We start from the raw sequence: 18,211 nt of genomic DNA, 5'->3' as shown, positions 1-18,211 counted from the left end.
CTCCAAATGAACTAGGGAAGCCAGGTTTTGTTCTCATTTACATTACCTTATTATCTCAGCTGATCTTAGCAAAACTATTAATTCATTCCAGTGTACATGATGTCAGAGTATCCCTGAGGGTCTCAGCAGTCAGCTGAAAACTTGGCAGAAATTTCGAAAGTCATCTGCAAGTTTTCACTTTCCAGGAAACCTCTTTTCTAACCCACTCCTTCAGTAGGTCCAGTTCCCGTTGTGGTGCCACGATCTGACCCCTCTGCAGACGCTCTGCTCCGCAGGAGCCCGCATTTCCTACCACGGGCAGCTCTACCCACTGGAATACGGACTTAATATGGGACTTTTCTTTTTTTTTTTTTTTTTTTTTTTGGGAACCAACCCCGTCTCGTTTAAGGGATGTATACTGTGCGACAGCCGTGGGACGGTAAGAGCTGATGCGGATTTGTACGATGCCTGGTGACTTCCATCCCCTAACGCCGGTCAGGTCGGGGGCTCACCCCACTCCCAGGGGGGCGCAGCGCCTCGCCCAGAGGGTGCGCTGGGCCGGCCCCAGCCCCTGCCCCAGCGCAGAGCGCCCCGCCCGCCGCGGCCCCGCGGCCCTGCCCGGAGCGGGGGGCGGGCCGGGGGCGGCGCTGCGGCCGTGGCCGCGCGGGACGGCAGCGGGAGCCGGGGCCGGGGCTGAGCCGCGCTGGGGAGCGGGGAGCGAGGAGCGAGGAGCGAGGAGCGGAGCTGCCCCGGAGGGGCGATGCGGGCGGGAAGGTGCCGCGCTGCCGGCTGCGCCTGAGCCGGAGCATCCCGAGCGGGAGCATCCCGGCGGCGTCAGCCGTCTGCTTTTCGAGGGAGGTGGACGCTCCGGGTTTGGGGTGTTTTTTCCTGTCCCCGCCCTCACCAGGTGCGCGTTGTTCGTGCTGTCCGTGCCAGCGGAGGCTCGGCGAGCGCGGCTGCCCGGCGCCGAGCGCTGTTGCTCGCACGCTCCCGCAGCGCCGGGGCCGCTCGCTGCCGCTGTCCGGCGCCGAGCGCTGCCGCGCCGGCTGAGGCGGGTCCCGGAGGCTTTGGGAAGCTGCTGTGCGCCCTGGAACAGCTCCCGCCGCGCCTCGCCCCTGCTGCTGCTCCGAGGGAGCATCTTTAGCCGTTTGCCTGTCCTGTGCTGTGACCAAGGGCATTTGATTTTCACAAGCGTTTAACCGAGGTACGTGTTTCGTGGCCTGCGCTTGATCATTCACAAACGTCTTTTGGAAAGAACCTGTATTTAGCCTAACTCACTTCGCGGGATGGCGAGTGTTTGAATTGAACGAACGCTTCTTGGCTTCGGAGAAATTGCTTTCGGCCGAGGCAAAAAAGGGGAACGCTCTGGGAGAGCGTGGTGACAGCACGGGGCTGCACATCTTCTGGAAGGAGGGATGCGGAGAGAAGGGAGGCATGGGCTGGTTTCTTTTGCTGTGAGATGCTGCAGCCCAGGCGTGTGATAGCGCAGACCACTGGGTCATCACTGTGCAAGCAAATTCGTAGCTCAGCGGGCATAAGCAGAGACTGCCACCCGTGTGCTCTTTCACAATGCTTGCAGAATGATGACGGGGAAAGGATTGCTCTCTCTGCAAATAAATTGTAACATGCCTATCCAATGTAGTGGGAGAAAAGCTGAGCTTAGACAGCACAGCATGAGGAAAAAACACAGGATGGACGCACAAAAATATGCCCTTTGCAAGCATTTTATGTCTGCCTAAAAGCTGCAGGCTGTTTCAACATCATCTTGCTGGATGCAATAAAGTTTGGAACAGAAATCAAGTGACGCAAACTCTTCCTAGCCTTGCAAATGCTAAACAGTTAGAGGAAAATTGTGAAAATAGTGGTAAAGGGCTGAGAATTTGCCACGCTGATTAACATTTCTATAAACAAAGACAATTAGGAATGCATACTAGCTATCATTAAATTAATTCTTTGCTAATTTTAGCAGAATGGGAGAAAGCTGAGTAAGAGAAATGTGTAAAATCTGGACCATGTAAGATGCATATAGTGCTGGCAGTTTTATTATGATAAGGTATCCAACTGGAGTGTCATATCTGTTTCCTTGTGATTCTGCTTTTTACAGTCATCGCGAACGAATGCACTCTAACTTTCCTGTGCCTGAACAGACCGAAACAAAAGGCAACCTGAAACCACCAGCTGCCTTCTCTCTGCTATTATGCCTAGCAGGACTTGTTCCCCTTAGGGATGGTTGCTGGTTGTAGCTGTGTACTGGCTGCCTTCCTTTCCCACCTCTTCCTTGGACTGGGTCACCCCTATCACCCAACAAAGGGGGGAAAGAAAAGGCAGACATGTCCCCCCGCCTCCCTCATGTTTCCCCAGCTTTCCTGTGCTCTGGCACACAGGCTGGCCTGCCTGCTGGCTGCACTTGCTGTATGCAGTATGTGTGCTTTGCTGTCAACAGGATACATGCTGCAGGACCTGGAACTGCTGGGGAAGGGGTCTTGGGCTATTTCAGCATCCAGGTCTAATCAAGTGCTATTACCATGTATGTATGTGAACATATTTCACATAGCAAGTTATTGTCATGGGCATTTTGCTAACCTTTTCAGATGTAAAAGGATGAACTGGGATAACTCGCTTCTGCCAAGTGTCTTTGTTCATAATTGGGTCTTACTGGTGCAGTGGAAATTGTAAATTCTACCCTGTAAATTCCCCATCAGAGGCAGGAAGCAACAGAGCCTTTCCTTCTTGCACCTCATCTACACAGAAGAGGAATTATCTCAACGACAAGAATACATTCAGAAGTTGCTGAAAAATCTGATGTTTCTGATAGGTCTGAGACTTGGAATCTAAATACTAAAAAGTCAATATTTTCATATCATCATATTGTCACCTCTACCTTCTGCACTCTTTTGCAAGCAGTCCTCACCCTGTGTCTACATGACTGTGGTTGCCTCCTTTTCCTGGCTTGCGCAGAGGAAATCCTGTTACGACATAGTCGATCCATGGCGCTGCTGCAAAAGCCACCTCTTAGCCTGCCACTTCATCTACATCTCCCCTCTTTGTCAGTCCTGCTGCTCCCTCATTCCCCTGCATCCGACATGTCAGCCTGTGCTCTCAGCATCTTTCTCCCTCAAGCATCATCTCTGCTTTTCTCCAGCTCCACCTTGTGCTTACTTGTACATTCATATAGGCACTTTGTCCATCATTCCTTTAATTTCCTTGAAATGTCCCAGCACTTTTGCTTTGGTTTGATGCCTTCAGCAGCTGTCTGGTGAGATGCTAAGACAAGCCCTCACCTGTGCTGTCACCATCTCTGCCACTGGAATTACTCTTGCTCTGGATTGGAGCACAACAGTGTCCTCTAAATCTAGGACATCTGAGAGGCAGTTGTTGAACAGATCACTCTAGCACCAGCAGAAACTCTCCTTCCTATTATCCTTCTTCTCCATAAACTTCTCCATAGCCTACATTATCCTCACTTGCTCTTATTTGGCATTTCAGGTGCAACCCTGCCCCCTTATGCTTGCACAGCACAGCGTGGCTTGCTGCAGCTCCCTTTGCAATCATCTTGTCTCTTTGCCTAAGTTGTTGCAGGCTGTTTTGCAAACAGGGACTATGTGTGAATATTAGGCACACAAATATGCCGTGATTTCTTCATAAGGGGAGGGCATGTATGCAGCCTGTGTTGATAAAATAAGGAATGGTGAGGATAGGGATCTTCTGTTACAGCAGTGAGGGGAAACAGAATCAAAGGAGAAGGATGTTTTCTTACTTTTCTTAGTAAAGCATAGTGTGCCAAAGCCAGGAAGCAGAGTTACAGTGAATGGAGTTACCGGGATAGCACATCTGTGCCTAAAACTCCCCTGATATTTAAATGTACAGATATTTGAGTGTAGTTGATACTGAATCTGCATTTTTTGGAGAGAAAAAGCTGAAAATTATGCATTAACAGAAATTTCTGTTGAACCAAGTGTAAAAGACTGTGTCTTAGCTTTATATTGTGACAAAGTTCCTAAGAAGGTTGAAATGAAATCTGCTTGACATTTTTGGGTGTGATATGGATTTATAAAATTTGTGATATATAAATTGTGTGATTTATACCTGTTGTTTTTATAAAATATATTCAAATCAGTATATCAGCTGAATTCTGAAATAGAAGGGTGTTTTCTTATTGTTCCGGGCTGTACTTCCTGGGTCACAGCTTCGCTAGTTAAGGACCAATAACCCCACTGACTAGCAAAGTTAAAGGGCACTACCTGTTCAGCAAAGCTCCTTGCTGCCTGCCCAGAATTCTCCCGAGACAGGAGTGGATGTGCCCGCATGGAGAGTGGAGATGAGGGCTCTCAGGTACGCTCGTGCGTGCAGCCACGGCATCAGCATCGGGCAGGAGGATGTGCTGCAGCACTGGCAGAGACAATAGAGGCCTTAAGTCCATTCAGTTCAAGATTTAGCCACCCTTTGTCCTAAAACTGCATTCCTTGTAGATTAAGGGAATGGGTATGATATTTTTGAGAGGTTTTTCCCCCTCTGCCTGAAGGTGAACCTGAGTCTCAGCACTGCAAGTTTTTGGTTCTACAAGAGTGTGATGGAAAATGAACCCTGTGATAACAAGGGTTGCTTGCCCTGGAGCTTGGTATTTTATCTGGTATGTTTTGGTCTGAATAAACAATGTGCAGGAGGTGAAGCACCATGAGAAGTGTGGTGGCTTCAGAAAGGGTGAAGACAGTGCACAGCCCTCCACTGCACTGGTCACTTGGCCTCAGCTGTGGAGTCCAGTGCTGCTCTGCCTGTGTCAAATAAAAGAGGTGGTTTTTGGGAGCCCATGTGAAGCGTCAGGCATGAAGTTGCAAAGCTTAACTAACTTTTGTTTGTTCTGAGATTAATTACATCACTGAGAGGCTTATCAGTTGGTGGGATGCTCCACACAGCCTTCATAAAGAAGAGGTAGCAGGAATGGGAGACTCAACTATGAAAGAAGGCAACAAGGCAGAAGCAGTTGAAATACTTTCATATACTTGTTCCACTGAGGCAAATGGATTTTAATGGAATTTTCATTTCTCATTAAGCAGCCATTCCACACTATACTAAATTTTCTGCTGAAACAAAACTTCCAAATCAGATGTTGCAAGAAATCAGACAAGAAGACATTACACAAAATACAGAAGTTAAGGATTCCTGACACCTGCTGGTTTTTCCTCTTCCCTAGCTAACCTTGCCCTGGATCTCCTTTCCAGCTGGGCACCTGGGACCTGTCACTCTGACAGTGACACCTTAGTGGCTGTTTTTGACTGTAGAACTCAATTACCAAGATTTAAAGCTATTATGGGCAACCAAATGGCTGTATGAACCTTCATGTCTTCTCTGCCTATCACCCACTATCATTAAACTTTAGGAGCTCAAATCTGTTTAACGTTTCTGCCTGGGTTGAAATTGGCTGAGAGTGGCAACAAAAGTTATTCAGAGTGGCAATAAGGAGAATAAATTTGGGACTGGACACCAAGAAATCAAATACAACGCATCCCTATGGTCAGCAAAGAGTAGGCTTTTGAGTTTTGGGTGGGTTTTTTCAGCAACCTGTATTTTTTCACAGAAAATTTTCAAAAGAGAAATTAATATTTTTAACAAACCAGCACAGGAAGGAGACTGATTTCCTTGGTGACTGTATCCTTTGGGTGAGATTCAGATTGATTGTCTCACAGGAGGCTAGACCAGGAGGGCCCCATTTCTCTAAGATCTCAGAGGCATGGCAGCGTTAACCCTCCCCACATCCTGAGAGATACAAGGAACAGATAGATCCCTACTCCTTGCACATCTTACTGGCACAGTGAATGAATACACTGTTTGGGCCAAATCCTTCTGTAGGCTACTGCTGCAGTTGGAAAATAGCTGTGAGAGGCAGAAGAGTGGTGCAAGAGGATGAAGGACTGTGGGATACAACTGTGTATGAAAAGGAGTCTTCTGAAGATAAGGTTGTTGATGTTCTGGTCCAAGAATTTCTTTGCTCTTCAGAGCTAATTAAAAGCTCTGCCCCTGTGTACACTTGCCATTTGAATATGAATGCCTGCACTTAGAATGCCTCGAGGATGTCTTATGAGTTTCACTTCGTGTTTAATCAGCCAAAGATTTGGTAGGCTCTGGTCCCCTTGCCTTGCTGGAGATTGTGGCACTGTTATATTGAATGAGGGGATAAATGGGCTAAAGCAGTGCTCTGAGTGTCTGGGGGAAGATGGACTAACAAAGATTCTACCAAGAAAAAAAGAGCAAAATGCTGTGTATTTGCCTTGGTTGGAGATACAGCCCTCTTGCAGAGATCTATGCCTCTTTCCCCCAGGAAAGAAAGAAAGGGGAGGAAAAGGATCTCTGCTACAAGCAGACAAAACTGAGGGGCAGAGGGTAGAGCTCTTGGCCATGTGAGCCATATTTGCCAGAGAAAATCCATACAGGGGCTGCTGTACCCCCTCTCCATCCTGTACCACACCTGCCTCAGCCTCAGAAGCAGTTCTGGGCAAGGTGACAAGGGTGCACACCCTCACATCTAGTGTATGTGCTGGGTCCATCTCTGGGGCAGCTGTCTTTGGGGTTCACCAACAGCCTCCTATATCTCCTTCACAAAGAGATGGTCAAGAAGCCGTCTGACTCCCTTTGGTGGAACATCAGTATAGTCAGTGTTATCAAAACATTTGGATTTCAACAATACTGTCTTTTAACAGCTGCACTAGACAATTTTCTTTATTGAACTTGGAGAGGCTTAAACCAGAAGTGATTCAGTGACTGAAGGGATGAAAGCAGCACAACAATGCATCAACATCCATCCCCAGAGATCTGCTTCTCTAACACAGTCAAACCAAATGTGCTGATGGGGCGCAGCTCTAAGATGTACAATGATTGTGAAAGTGTCTTTTGTCTCCCAGAGGGGAAAATCTGTTTGAGTGTGGCCTCTCTTTTGCTTTAATCTGTATCATTTGGGATTGTTACTTCAAACACAAGAAATTTAATTTACATTATTAAAAGCAATTCAGGGGCTATGTTTTAATTTTAGGTATTGAATGCATGTAGCACACAAAATTATTCTAGCTATTCTTGTGCATATAACATACTCAGGATATTTCAAGATGTGAACATTTAAACTGCAGATAGTCAGAAATAAAGAGAATTAATAAATAATAGTGTGTAATCCAAAAGACCTGATTCCTGGCAGGAGTCTTTAGGGTATAATGTGAAATGAATTGGAGAGCAGATACAGTGCTTAAAAATGTGCCAGGGGATAGATGTCTGTCTTGGTCCTGGGAAACACTGCAGAACAAGAGAAAGGTGTTATCAAAGCCTGTCTGTAATGCAGAGTTCAGGATCGTGGTTTTGATGCTGTACATGCCATGCTGTAACTGGGCAGCAGAAGGATGTTGTTAGCAGGAATAAAACACAAGCCAGGATTCCAGCTGGTTTGGTTATTTTTTTCTGAAATTTCTGCCAGTAAGAGCAGTCAAAATTCAGACAAGTGCTGAATTTTATTATTATTGTAGTTGTTATTAAATTCTTCCACTTTAATTTGTTTTTTATAGGGTCTTTTCTCAGCATGCAGTCCCTTTAGATTTGGGCATGATCACCAACCACATCCTCTGCACTGGATATTTGGCCTCTATTTCCATATCTTCTTCCTGCTTGTAAGTATTTTATTCTCCTTGCTCATTTTTCTTTTACTTTTAAAGACCAGATTTAACTCATGGGTTCTGGGTCTGATCCCAGGCCACGATGTCTTTGATTTACATTAATATAAATGACTCTATAATCCACAGATCCATGGGAAATGTAAATTAGAAAATCATTGGAGCCTATCTGAATTAAACTAAGTATCCTTATGGCTTAGAGGGTTTCCTTTTTCCAGCCCCACACAAACCCCCAAACAAAATATAACTTGATTTTAACCTGCAATCAAGCCATCTGGGCACTTGTCTTCTTAGATTTTCAAATACATCAATTTAAATAATATTAAATCATAATAAAAAATGAAATTAGATCATAAATTAAAAGGAAAACTTTGCTTGTGGCAGGAAATAGCTTTCCTTTTCCTTCTGTGCTCTATTTTATTGAGTCAGTTGGCAATTGATCCTGTTTCCCAGGCAGGGTGGAAAAGGGATTCTCTGGTCCTAGAAGGTCCATCTGTAATAGAAAAAAGCATCCTACTTACTTGTGGTCTTTAATTGTCAAAGGCATGTATCTGAGAAGAAGCATTAACGATCATATTTTTGTTAATCTCCAAGCTGGAAGTCATTCTTTGCCTTTCCTACCTAAATTTTCAATGGAAAAAATGTTGCTCACATCTTTTTTTCTGTCTAGAGCTACTGTCTTATTTAGTTGCATGATGTTAAACTGCTACACTTTCCCAGCCTAGAGCATATTGCCTTTCAAAGCTGAAGTGTTCCTGGTACACTGTTGGAAATTTCATTCATCCTTTAATATGAGCATGCAAACATGTTTTTATTGGCATTAAATATTTAGTGTTACATGTTTGCTCGAAGGGAAATATTGGTAACATAGGAAGGAAATAAATGTAGAAAACTAAGGCAGTGAGGGGGAAGATGAAAGAATTAAGCCAGTGGCTCCCTGGCCTTCATACATATATCAATCTAGTGAAAACTTGCTGCCAGCTTTTGGAACCAATCACTCTGATAGCAGAACTTGGGAAGGAGCAACACATTTTTAGGAATGAGTAAGTCTTATCTTAGAACTGGCTTCATCATATCACCTAGGAGCCTGCACAATCTTCCTCCTACTCTTCCTGCCCTGTTACAGCACATTGAAGTTTGGCCAGAGGAGGGACCTTTCTGTTGTAACTATGCTAAGGGCAAATTATGATCTCATCTGTTAGGAGATGTTTACAATAAGGGCTTTCTAGGATACCTTCTACCTGTAAAGAAACAGTTCATAGGAAATTGTGACAAAAGTGTTATTTTATGTGATATACAAATGCTGATTTTCTTTGATGTCAGTTTGTCTCTCTGCTTAAACATCTTGACGACACCTGAAACAACCAAGATATTTCTCAGCTTGTAATCATAAAAATACAGGAAGAACCAAGCAAACTAAGTGTTTTTCTATGTCTGATAAACTCACAAGAAATTGAGTCTACTAGACTTGTCTTTGCTGCCTGTTCCTCAATTTTTAGGGTTTCAGTGGTGTGAGTGTGTGCCATTAAATTTTATCTGACTGAGCCTGGAGAAGTAGAGTTGTAGCATCAAGATATATGAAGAAATACAATACAGACAGTAAAGCATTTACGACATTGGGACTATGAAAAAGCAATGTTCATGCTGTCCTGCAGAGGCTCATTTAATACCCATTTAGTTTGAACTGGGAGATGGCTACTGTCTTAGCAGTGCTAAAGATTACATATAATTTGGCACTCAGGGCATATGCTAATTGTGAGACCTCTGCTCCTGACCACATTTGCATTTCCATACAAACTGGATTTTCTGGCAGGTACCATCACATGTGCAATAGTGGCTAGCTTTGGCATGGCTGCCCAGGCGTGGAACTGCTGGTACCTGCAGCTGGCCTCTTACTCAGTGATGCCTTGCCTGATCCCTCACCTGCTCAGTTTGCCCTTCTTCTGGTGAATGCCACCTCGCCCATCTCCTACTTACCACAGGATAAAAGGAAATATGAAAAAACTCCCAACTGAGCCCACCTGGAGTAAGAGTGGTTGTCCTGGTTGTCCTCATCTGTGAAAGGTATTTATACCAAGGACATGAATGAAGAAACAATGCACAGGTGGGAGAATATAGCTAATAGTGGCTCTGGTTGAAAAGCCAGGATGTAAAAATGGCACCATGTATCTAGGAGAGCCTTTCCTTTTGTGCCAACGCTCATAATTGAGGACTAGAGTGACAGAACAAGGTTTTGTTCTCTTGTACATCTAAAACTAGCAGAGTGTGGAGGTAGGCTCTGTGCCTTCTTGGACCAGTGAATTGTTTTACTGAAATATGTGAATCTTCTAGGCAGATTGTCCATCAGAGCAGCAAGGCTGTGTAACAATGGAGCAATAACTGCAGGAAAATTCAGCCATAGTTGGAACGGCAGAGTATGATCTGGGGCTTACAGCAGTGAGGCTGGACTGGAGCACGCAGGGAGCCTCCTCAAGTCACACAGCCCTGTCCTGGCATTGCAGAGCTGCCTCTGACACAGTAATTCAGATCCAGCTACACCATGAAACCTGAGTACCCCTGCAGACAGGTGCCAGTTCTGCTGTCCCAGGAGTTTTCAAGAGTGGTTAATTGGAAAGCCACCTCCTGTCAGACAGTTCTCCTGCAGTTATTCAGGAACAATACTTGCAATTCATTCTTTACCTTAAACCAACTCAACTTTCCAAAAACAGAGGAGGGAAAGGCAGGGACCACTACAGAATGTGAATCTTTGTCTCTATGGTGTATTGCCTAGGTCAGTTTACAGCCCCCAGAAAGACAACAGGTTTATTGCAGTTTACCAGCTTTGCCATTATACTTTGAAGTCAGTGACAAAATTCCCAATAATTTCTGGGACTAGGTTTGGGCTAAATGTTATGATGTTGTTGTATTTAGTTTTCAGAAATGCAAAAAAACTCCAATTACCTAACAAGAAGGTGAAGCTGCCATCTGACTCTCTGGGAGTAATTTCTTCAGGAGGATCAGGGCAAGAGAAACAAACAGTTTGTGGCACTTACCTTCTTATCCCAGCAGAAGCAGGAGCCTGAGCTAAAGTGGTAGCTGTGGTGCACTGAATGAAACTACTCATGGCTTCATTTGGAATCAGAGTTTACAGTGCCTCTAATCTCACCACAAAATATTCATTTAGAAATAGCCTGGGTGATGTTGTAAGACTTAGAAAAGCTCTGATTTAGCAAAACACTCACATCTCTGCTTAACTGAGGTTCTGGTTACTCTTATTTAATACTATAAATTTTCCACTAACTTAAAAAAAAAAGTCTCAAAAATGCCAGAGTTATTCCTTGTACCAGGGTCAAGTGCTAGTAGTAAAAGCAGAATGTAGTAGATTTCAAATTTGTGAAAAATTTAAAGGCTTTCAACTTCTGCCATGTTAAAGGATTTATGTGAATTAATTCCTTAAGTTCTAATAGAACAATTCAATTAATAATGGATCTAATTTTCATTATGACATGTAATTAAGAATAAACATCTTCTATATCAAAGCCTATCTTTTAAAAAGGATAAATTAGATATAACACACTTAGATATTTCCAGAACATGAAATGAACACATATTGTTGCATTAGTTAATTTTATATCACCAAATTAAAGACAGTTCAAAAGGAGTATAATCTCATAAGGATCTCCCTTTGTTCAGTCTGTTGTGACTTATTTCAGGAGGTACAACAAATACAGTTTCCTATGAAGCTAAATACAATTAGGGTGATAAAATGGTTTTAGTTTAGTATATTTTATGCATCACAATGAGTTATATACCACAATGGTAAGAATATTTTTATCTGGTATTTGCAGATGCAGCTTTCTGCTCCTGCATATCTTGCAGGCTGTTGGGATGCTTGATTGAGACCAGCAAAAGCTCCACTATAAAACAGCAATAAACAATAAAACAACATCTGGAATGTAACCTTTTGTCCATAGCCCTTAGATAGTCCTCTCATGCTTGCTGGGCTGGCAGGGCTGCCCATTCCTTGGGACTTTGCTTGTAGGTGTCAGAAGCTGAAACATGCCTGCCTTTGAGATCTCCACGGCAGAATTACAGCAAGGTACATTTTTATATTTGAAACCATTCAAAACATTTCATAAATACACAGCAAGAAAGCAAGTCTGGCAGATTTTCTAATTCTGGGTACCTCTGGCAGATCCCTATGGAGTAAGTAGGTAATGGATTCATCATTGACTGTGATGTGGAGTGGCTTCGCTCATCTAAGTTGAGGAGCTGAAGTCTTGAGAGGGAGTTTCATTACTTGACTAGATTTTTTATCACAAGATAAATTGGATTCCGGTACCTCTGTCCCATATAAAGTACATTTTTGATTGTGCTGTTCTGCACTTAAACAACTCATGGTTGGGAAAAGTCAATCCATCAGGATTCAGCAGGATTTCTCCTAATCTCTGCATTTTGGAAAATTGAGATATAAAGATAATTGGTAGTTAATTCTTTAAGAATTGCATCTTCGAGCTAAGAAATGTAACTCTTCAGACCTAAATTATATCAGGTGAATATTATCTGCTAGTAAATTAACCTTGCTTTTTTTTTTTTTTTTTTTTTTTTTTCCCCTTGCAGGAAGGATAAAATATTAAATTGTCCTGGGCTTGAGGAGTAAAGGATAAATTCATTCATTGGCTGACTTGTCATCTCACCGTTGTGATGGAAAAATGTTCACTTAAAATAAACCCTTTTCATGCCACTAAAACTGCCTTTGCATACAAGATCTGTTGTGATTTTTAAAACAGAAACCCAATAATGTCCGAACCCGACCCTTCATCTGGATTTGTGGGAAACATGGAAAATGGGACTTTTCTGGAGCTGTATCCCACATCCCTTTCAACTTCAGTGGATTCATCACCTGGCCGTTTATCCAACGTCTATGTCTATGTTTCTATATTCCTTAGTCTCTTAGCTTTTCTTCTTTTGCTACTGATCATTGCACTTCAGAGGCTGAAAAACATAATTTCTTCCAGTTCCTCCTACCCTGAATACAATAGTGATGCTGGAAGTTCGTTCACTAATTTAGAGGTTTGCAGTATTTCTTCCCAGCGCTCTGCTCTCTCAAACCTGTCTTCATGAAAACAAATGAAAGGAAACACATGGGGAATGGAAGAGCTTTGTCTAGTTTCTTGGGGAAGTAGTGCATGTTACATTTGCCTTAGAAGACGGTTATCAAGAGGTGTTTTTAAAAGTTTCCTTATTTTTTCCCCTTTCCTTTTCTAGTTTTCATTTCCCCTTTAACTAATTTTCATCTTGAACAATGGATAATGAATGATACCAGATCATCATTTCTTGCCTGTAATAGTGATGCTGTCTCTTTCTCACACGTAGATGGTGTTCATTAAGAGTATTCCTGCCAAATTGTAATACAGTTCTAACTGGATGTGTCATTTTTCTGCTATAATTGTGACCCCTTCCCTAGTCTTGTGTCAGCAATATGCTGACTATTTTTCCTTTTCCTTTTTTAATTATATAAGGTGTTCTGGATGAAATCCCTATTGCAAAAGTACAAAATTCTGCTTAAATTATAAATATTGAGACAATTTAAAGTTGTTGATAATGTTTCCTTTTTTTTTTTCTTTTTAGTTTTCACATATTTTTCAGTGTTTATTGATGTTTATAAAACACAACTAATTCTTGAAGAATGTTGCTTTTGTTTTTTTGTACTCCCAATGTGTTCTGTATAAAGTCTGTATTTCAGTTTTTGAGTCTCTTTGGTTAACTTAGTAAAGCAACTACAATGACTATGCTCACAGTTGAATGTGTGGAGGTATTTTTGGACCCTGTTGCATCTCATGATCTCATTTGCCTAATGACATGTTCCTCCAGGGGGCAGCTTTTGCTGCCTAATCATAAATACCACACAACTCTTTTTCATTCTTCACAGATACTACAGCTTATTCTTCCTGGATACCAGGACAAGCTAGTGGTTTCTTGTAAAAGGCCTGAATTTAACAAAAACAAGTAGGAAGTTAAGAGCTCCTAAACTGTCCTTTAGGCACATGATGTTTGTACTCACATGAGCAGGGCCAGCAGGGACAGAAACTGCTTGTACTGGTGAGGACCTTCTGGGCCAGGCTTTGTCCTGTGATTTCAGAAATGTGCATTGGGTGGAGAGGGGCACACAGGGACCTGCACAATGGCCAGGAAGACCTGAGCTCTGACCTGCAGGAAGTGCAAGGTGTACCTGCAGATGGTAGGAAAGGATGGGCAGGATAAATGGCAGTGGCTCTGCCACTTTTCCCCATCAGCATAAGGGCAGGCCAACGAGAGGGTAAGAGAAATGGATTCACAATCTCTCTCCTCTTTGCCATGCCATTTTCTACATTATCATTTCCCCTGCTCAAAGTGTAACATGTCACTCCATTTCTGCAGTAAAATAATGAGCAGCTTTGTGAACTGGATCCTGTGGTCAGCTGGGCTTTAAATCAAGCCAAACATTCAAATTAGTGATCTGAAGTGCCAAGTGTGGCCTACTAGAACTGCAACCCCAGACTGGTGCAATGCCTTGTTGTCCTTACTGCACTGTGAGCACAGTTCCATCCTGCCACCCAGCCCATACAAATATTGTGCTCCTGGCTGGATCCAAGTCACTGGAGAGACCTAAGAAAGGTATGGCATTGTCACTGCATTTTCTGTTACTGACAAAACACAGGTGTAACTCCGGGAGGTGGGATTATCTCAGCAGGAGCAGCTGCTCTCCCCTCACATGGCACCACTGCCCAGCAGGCCAAGGGCTTAGGGAACACTTCCCAAACACATTTATACCTCTTGATGAGCTGGCCATGCATTTGTAAACAAGACAGACTCTGCCATTATCTACACAGGCTTTAAAATACAAATTTGGAAAGTCTGATATAAATATAATCATTAGAAATGCAGCTGCTGTTGCCAAATAATACAGATGATGCTGGAGTTGGTGTTTTTGGATTTTAAAAGTGGACATGCATTATGGTAAGTGGTAATGACTTATGGTGGTGATTAGTTCCTTACAGAGTCAAAAGAACTTGCTGACTAATAAAGAATGTAAGCCTGCAGATTCCCTGAGCCAAACTGGTTTGATGGATATATTTACAGCTTGGAATATTCTATTCATCTAGACAAAAGTTTACTGTATGTAACTTTTTACTGTATTTGACAACTGGCCTTGGAAAAAGAGGTTGTTGCTTAAAAGGGATCGGGAAACATTATTTCCCTTCTGAAGTCTCTTTGAAATCCCAAACCTGTTGCAGAATGTATTTGTATGTTGACCAGTAGATAGAAATAAACAAACTGTAAATCAAGACAGAGCAACTGTTTGACTATCTTCCCTTACTGACAAAGTTGTAAATTTGTTGCTTCCTTTGCTGCAAATGGAGGAATTTAATCAAAACCAGAGATGAGACCACAGGTCGAGATGGGTGTTTGTTCCCAGCAGTGTGTTTATACTTGCAGATATAGACACATTTAATATTAAAATACAAACTGTTGAAACCCTACTGGCTGTGTTCAATGAGCTGTTGTCAAACTCCACCAGAACAGAAAGAATTTTTCCAACTGCAGAAAATAGCAAAGATGACTGAAACCACACATTTTATTTTGCTTTGTATTTTACTAGATGCGATTAATTTTTTTCCACTCTGCAGTGACATACAGGATTGTATAGTCATCATGATTTCAGCTGAGTTGCATCTGTTCTCTTCAGGACAGATTTCAATAAAAACAAGTAGATTCCAACAAAATAGCATTAGGAGAAGCCACGGGAGAAAAGCACAATGGCATTGTTGATGATTGCTAAGTACCAGTTCTTCAAGAAAAAAAGAAAAGAGGAAGAAGTAAAGAAATCCACCTGAGAATCTGAGCACTGGAACAGACTTCCTAGAGAGGTGGTGGATGCCCCAAACTTGTCAGTGTTTAAAAAGCACTTGGACAATGCCATTATCAACATGCTTTAGCTTTTCGTCCCCCCAGAGTGGTCAGACAGTTAGACTAGATGATCACTGTAGATACCTTCCAGTTGCAAATATTCTACTATTCTATTCCAACTGGATACAGGGATATTTTTGCTGTGTCCAGTTCTGGGTTCCCAGGAGAAGAGAGAGAGATGTGGAGAAACTGCACTGAGCCCAGCTCAGAGCTGCTGAGATGATTAAAGGATTGGAGCATCTCCCATATGAGGAGAGGCTGAGAGAACTGGGATTGTTCAGCCTATGGAAGGCTCTGAAGGATCTCATCAGTGTATAAAAATACCTTATGGGAAGGAGGAAGAGGGAGCCAAGGCCTTCCCAGTGGTGCCCATAACAGGACAAGAGGCCAAACTGAAACACAGGAAATTCCACAAGAAAATAGATTATTGAGGGGGTAGTCAAACACTGGCACAGGTTGTCCAGAGAGGCTGCAGTGGTTCCAAGTGTTGACCTGCTTTCAGCTGACCCTGCTTTGCGCAAGAGGACTGGATCCGACATTCCTCAGGCAGCTCCCTTCATGTCAGTGCAAAAACTCAGAGGCTTCTGGCTCACTGCCTCCTCCTCATGTGTTTTCTCATCCCTGGAGCTGAGTAAGCAGTATCTTTACTGGGAGGTAATTAGTTCAGTAATTTGTTGCTGAAGAGCTGCTCAGCTCCCCCTCCTCCCTGCAGCTACATACTTTTCCAGCTTCTCCACGGCCTTTTTGTGGTGTGGGTTCACATTTCACTGTCAGCTTTTTCCCTGAGCTGTTTTCGGTTTTTACTGAGACCTCTAGCTCAAACATTGCCATTAACTTTGTTAAGATATGGCATCAAGTAGTTGCAAAGTATACCTGGAAATCTATAGAAAAAATATATAAATAAAACAAGGATGAGGAAAGAACTGAAGAAGTTTCTGGAAAACACAGAACAATTATTTTGCTTTATTTCACCAAATATGGTCCATTCAAGCATATTTAATCTGAGTACCTGCTGAAAGCTGTAGCAGCATCTATATGTAACACTCTCTTGCACTGTTGGCCACCTTAATCCTACTGTCAAGTTAACCCTTTATCTGCCCTGAAGATTACTACATTATTCCCATCCTGAAACAGTGCCATGCTTTTCACTTAGCAACTCTGCAGCTCCATGGAGAGTTTATTCCACTTGAAATGATTTTCTGTGTTCAGCCCTTCTCTGCCAGCTCACCTGAAAGGTTTGTGTCTGTAAGCTGTAATTCTTGTCTGGATTTCCAACAAAGGTCTTTCAGCCTGGGAGCAAGCGTTGCTCCTCTTCTGTGCAGCTTGCTTGCCTTCCCCACTGTTTAGCCCCATGGTACGCCGGCAAGGCTGAATCTCCAAGGAACATCATGTCCCACTGTACTTGAGCTTTTTTCCTTTTCTTCGGTGAGAGCCCTAGCAAAGACACCTGCATGGGAAGATTATTTACGAGGTCTACATACTTCCCATTCTTCTTGCTAGTCCTGTTTTCACTGCATCTGCTTCGACTGTCCAAGGAGACTTGGTGAGTTCCAGCCCATCTGCTCCCGGCTCCATGACCCTTTCACATCCACTGCCCTCCGCAGGCTCCCAAAGACAACAAGGGCCCCACTCCGGGGCTACAGCGGACAATTACACACCCCGAATGCAAGGCATCAAAGTAGCCTGAAGGAGCCCTTTTTTTTTTTTCCCTCTCCAAGGAAAGTGGGCTTGCTCTTGCCTGGAGCAGCCCTCGAGCTGCTTTACCCCTCAGTGATGCCAGGCAGTTTGATGTGCCAGTGGGACACAGCCCTGTGCTCACACCACTGCTCCACAAAGCTCCTGGCTCACTCATACTGCCCAAACTGTCCAACAGGGGCTTGGCCAAGGTCGCTTTCCTGATGCTAGATATAGGTGTTTTCCCAGTTCCTCCCAGCACTGGGCTTGGGAGATAAAAGCAGCATCCACCTCCTGTGTACCCCCTTCCAAGGCCAGGTAGGCCCATTGTGTAATCATGATAATCACAGCAAGCTATTTTTCACTTCTGTTTTCTTTGGTTTTGATCAGTGGGAGCTGATCACCCTCTGAAAGTCTGAAAATGGCTGGTGGCTCAGAGGCCATGATAGAATCTCCAGGTGCCTTCTGAAAATTAGACTGGCTCCTTGGCATAGTTTCATGTCACCTTCTGTGCCACTCTGACAGCAGCAGAGTGGCTGCATTTGTTTCAGCACCAAAAGATACAGTTTTAATATAATAAATGTCTTTAAACAACTTCAATTAAAAATCAGAAGCAGAAAAGTAAACTTTTTAAAAGTATAATCTAATGTATAGCTTTTTACAAACAAACAGAATTTTCATTTGTAAGTTTATGTATTTTGTAAAAATATCTATTTCTAAAGAGAAAAGCTATATGACTGAATTGTTAAAAATGGAGCATTTTACGCCAGCTGTGCTGACATAATTATTTTTGCCCACAGATTTTTTTAGGTAAGACATTCTACTGTTTAAGGGGACAAAAAATTACTCTATCCAAATATTTCTCTCTTCAATAAACAAGCGTAGGGGTCTGTCAGGACATTTTTGCCACACATATTTACTTAAGAAACTGCACTTCTAACACTCAGTGCTGATCTGATCATACATACCAGAGTACAGTT

At 43.1% G+C, this 18,211-nt stretch overlaps 1 protein-coding gene across 4 annotated transcripts; it reads left to right on the top strand.

Annotated features, from left to right (window-relative positions):
- Window positions 1–418: 418 nt before the first annotated feature.
- On the top strand, window positions 419–13,407 carry SERTM1 (serine rich and transmembrane domain containing 1). Of its 4 annotated transcripts, XM_072929913.1 has the most exons (5): window positions 419–1,183; window positions 7,524–7,625; window positions 9,442–9,692; window positions 11,456–11,706; window positions 12,228–13,407. In XM_072929913.1, the coding sequence occupies exon 1, from the start codon at window positions 429–431 to the stop codon at window positions 1,176–1,178; it is 750 nt and encodes a 249-aa protein (XP_072786014.1). In that variant the 5' UTR covers window positions 419–428; the 3' UTR covers window positions 1,179–1,183; window positions 7,524–7,625; window positions 9,442–9,692; window positions 11,456–11,706; window positions 12,228–13,407. The 4 variants fall into 4 exon arrangements, with proteins under 4 accessions (XP_072786014.1, XP_072786012.1, XP_072786005.1 ...); XM_072929911.1 differs by lacking the exon at window positions 9,442–9,692; XM_072929904.1 differs by lacking the exons at window positions 9,442–9,692; window positions 11,456–11,706 and having other exon boundaries at window positions 420–1,183.
- The last annotated feature ends 4,804 nt before the right edge of the window (window positions 13,408–18,211 follow it).

The sequence above is a fragment of the Taeniopygia guttata genome, chromosome 1 (assembly GCF_048771995.1).
Source record: "Taeniopygia guttata chromosome 1, bTaeGut7.mat, whole genome shotgun sequence".
Lineage (NCBI taxonomy): Eukaryota > Metazoa > Chordata > Aves > Passeriformes > Estrildidae > Taeniopygia > Taeniopygia guttata.
Note: the sequence above shows the minus strand (reverse complement) of the source record. Positions and strands in the feature narration are given on the sequence as shown.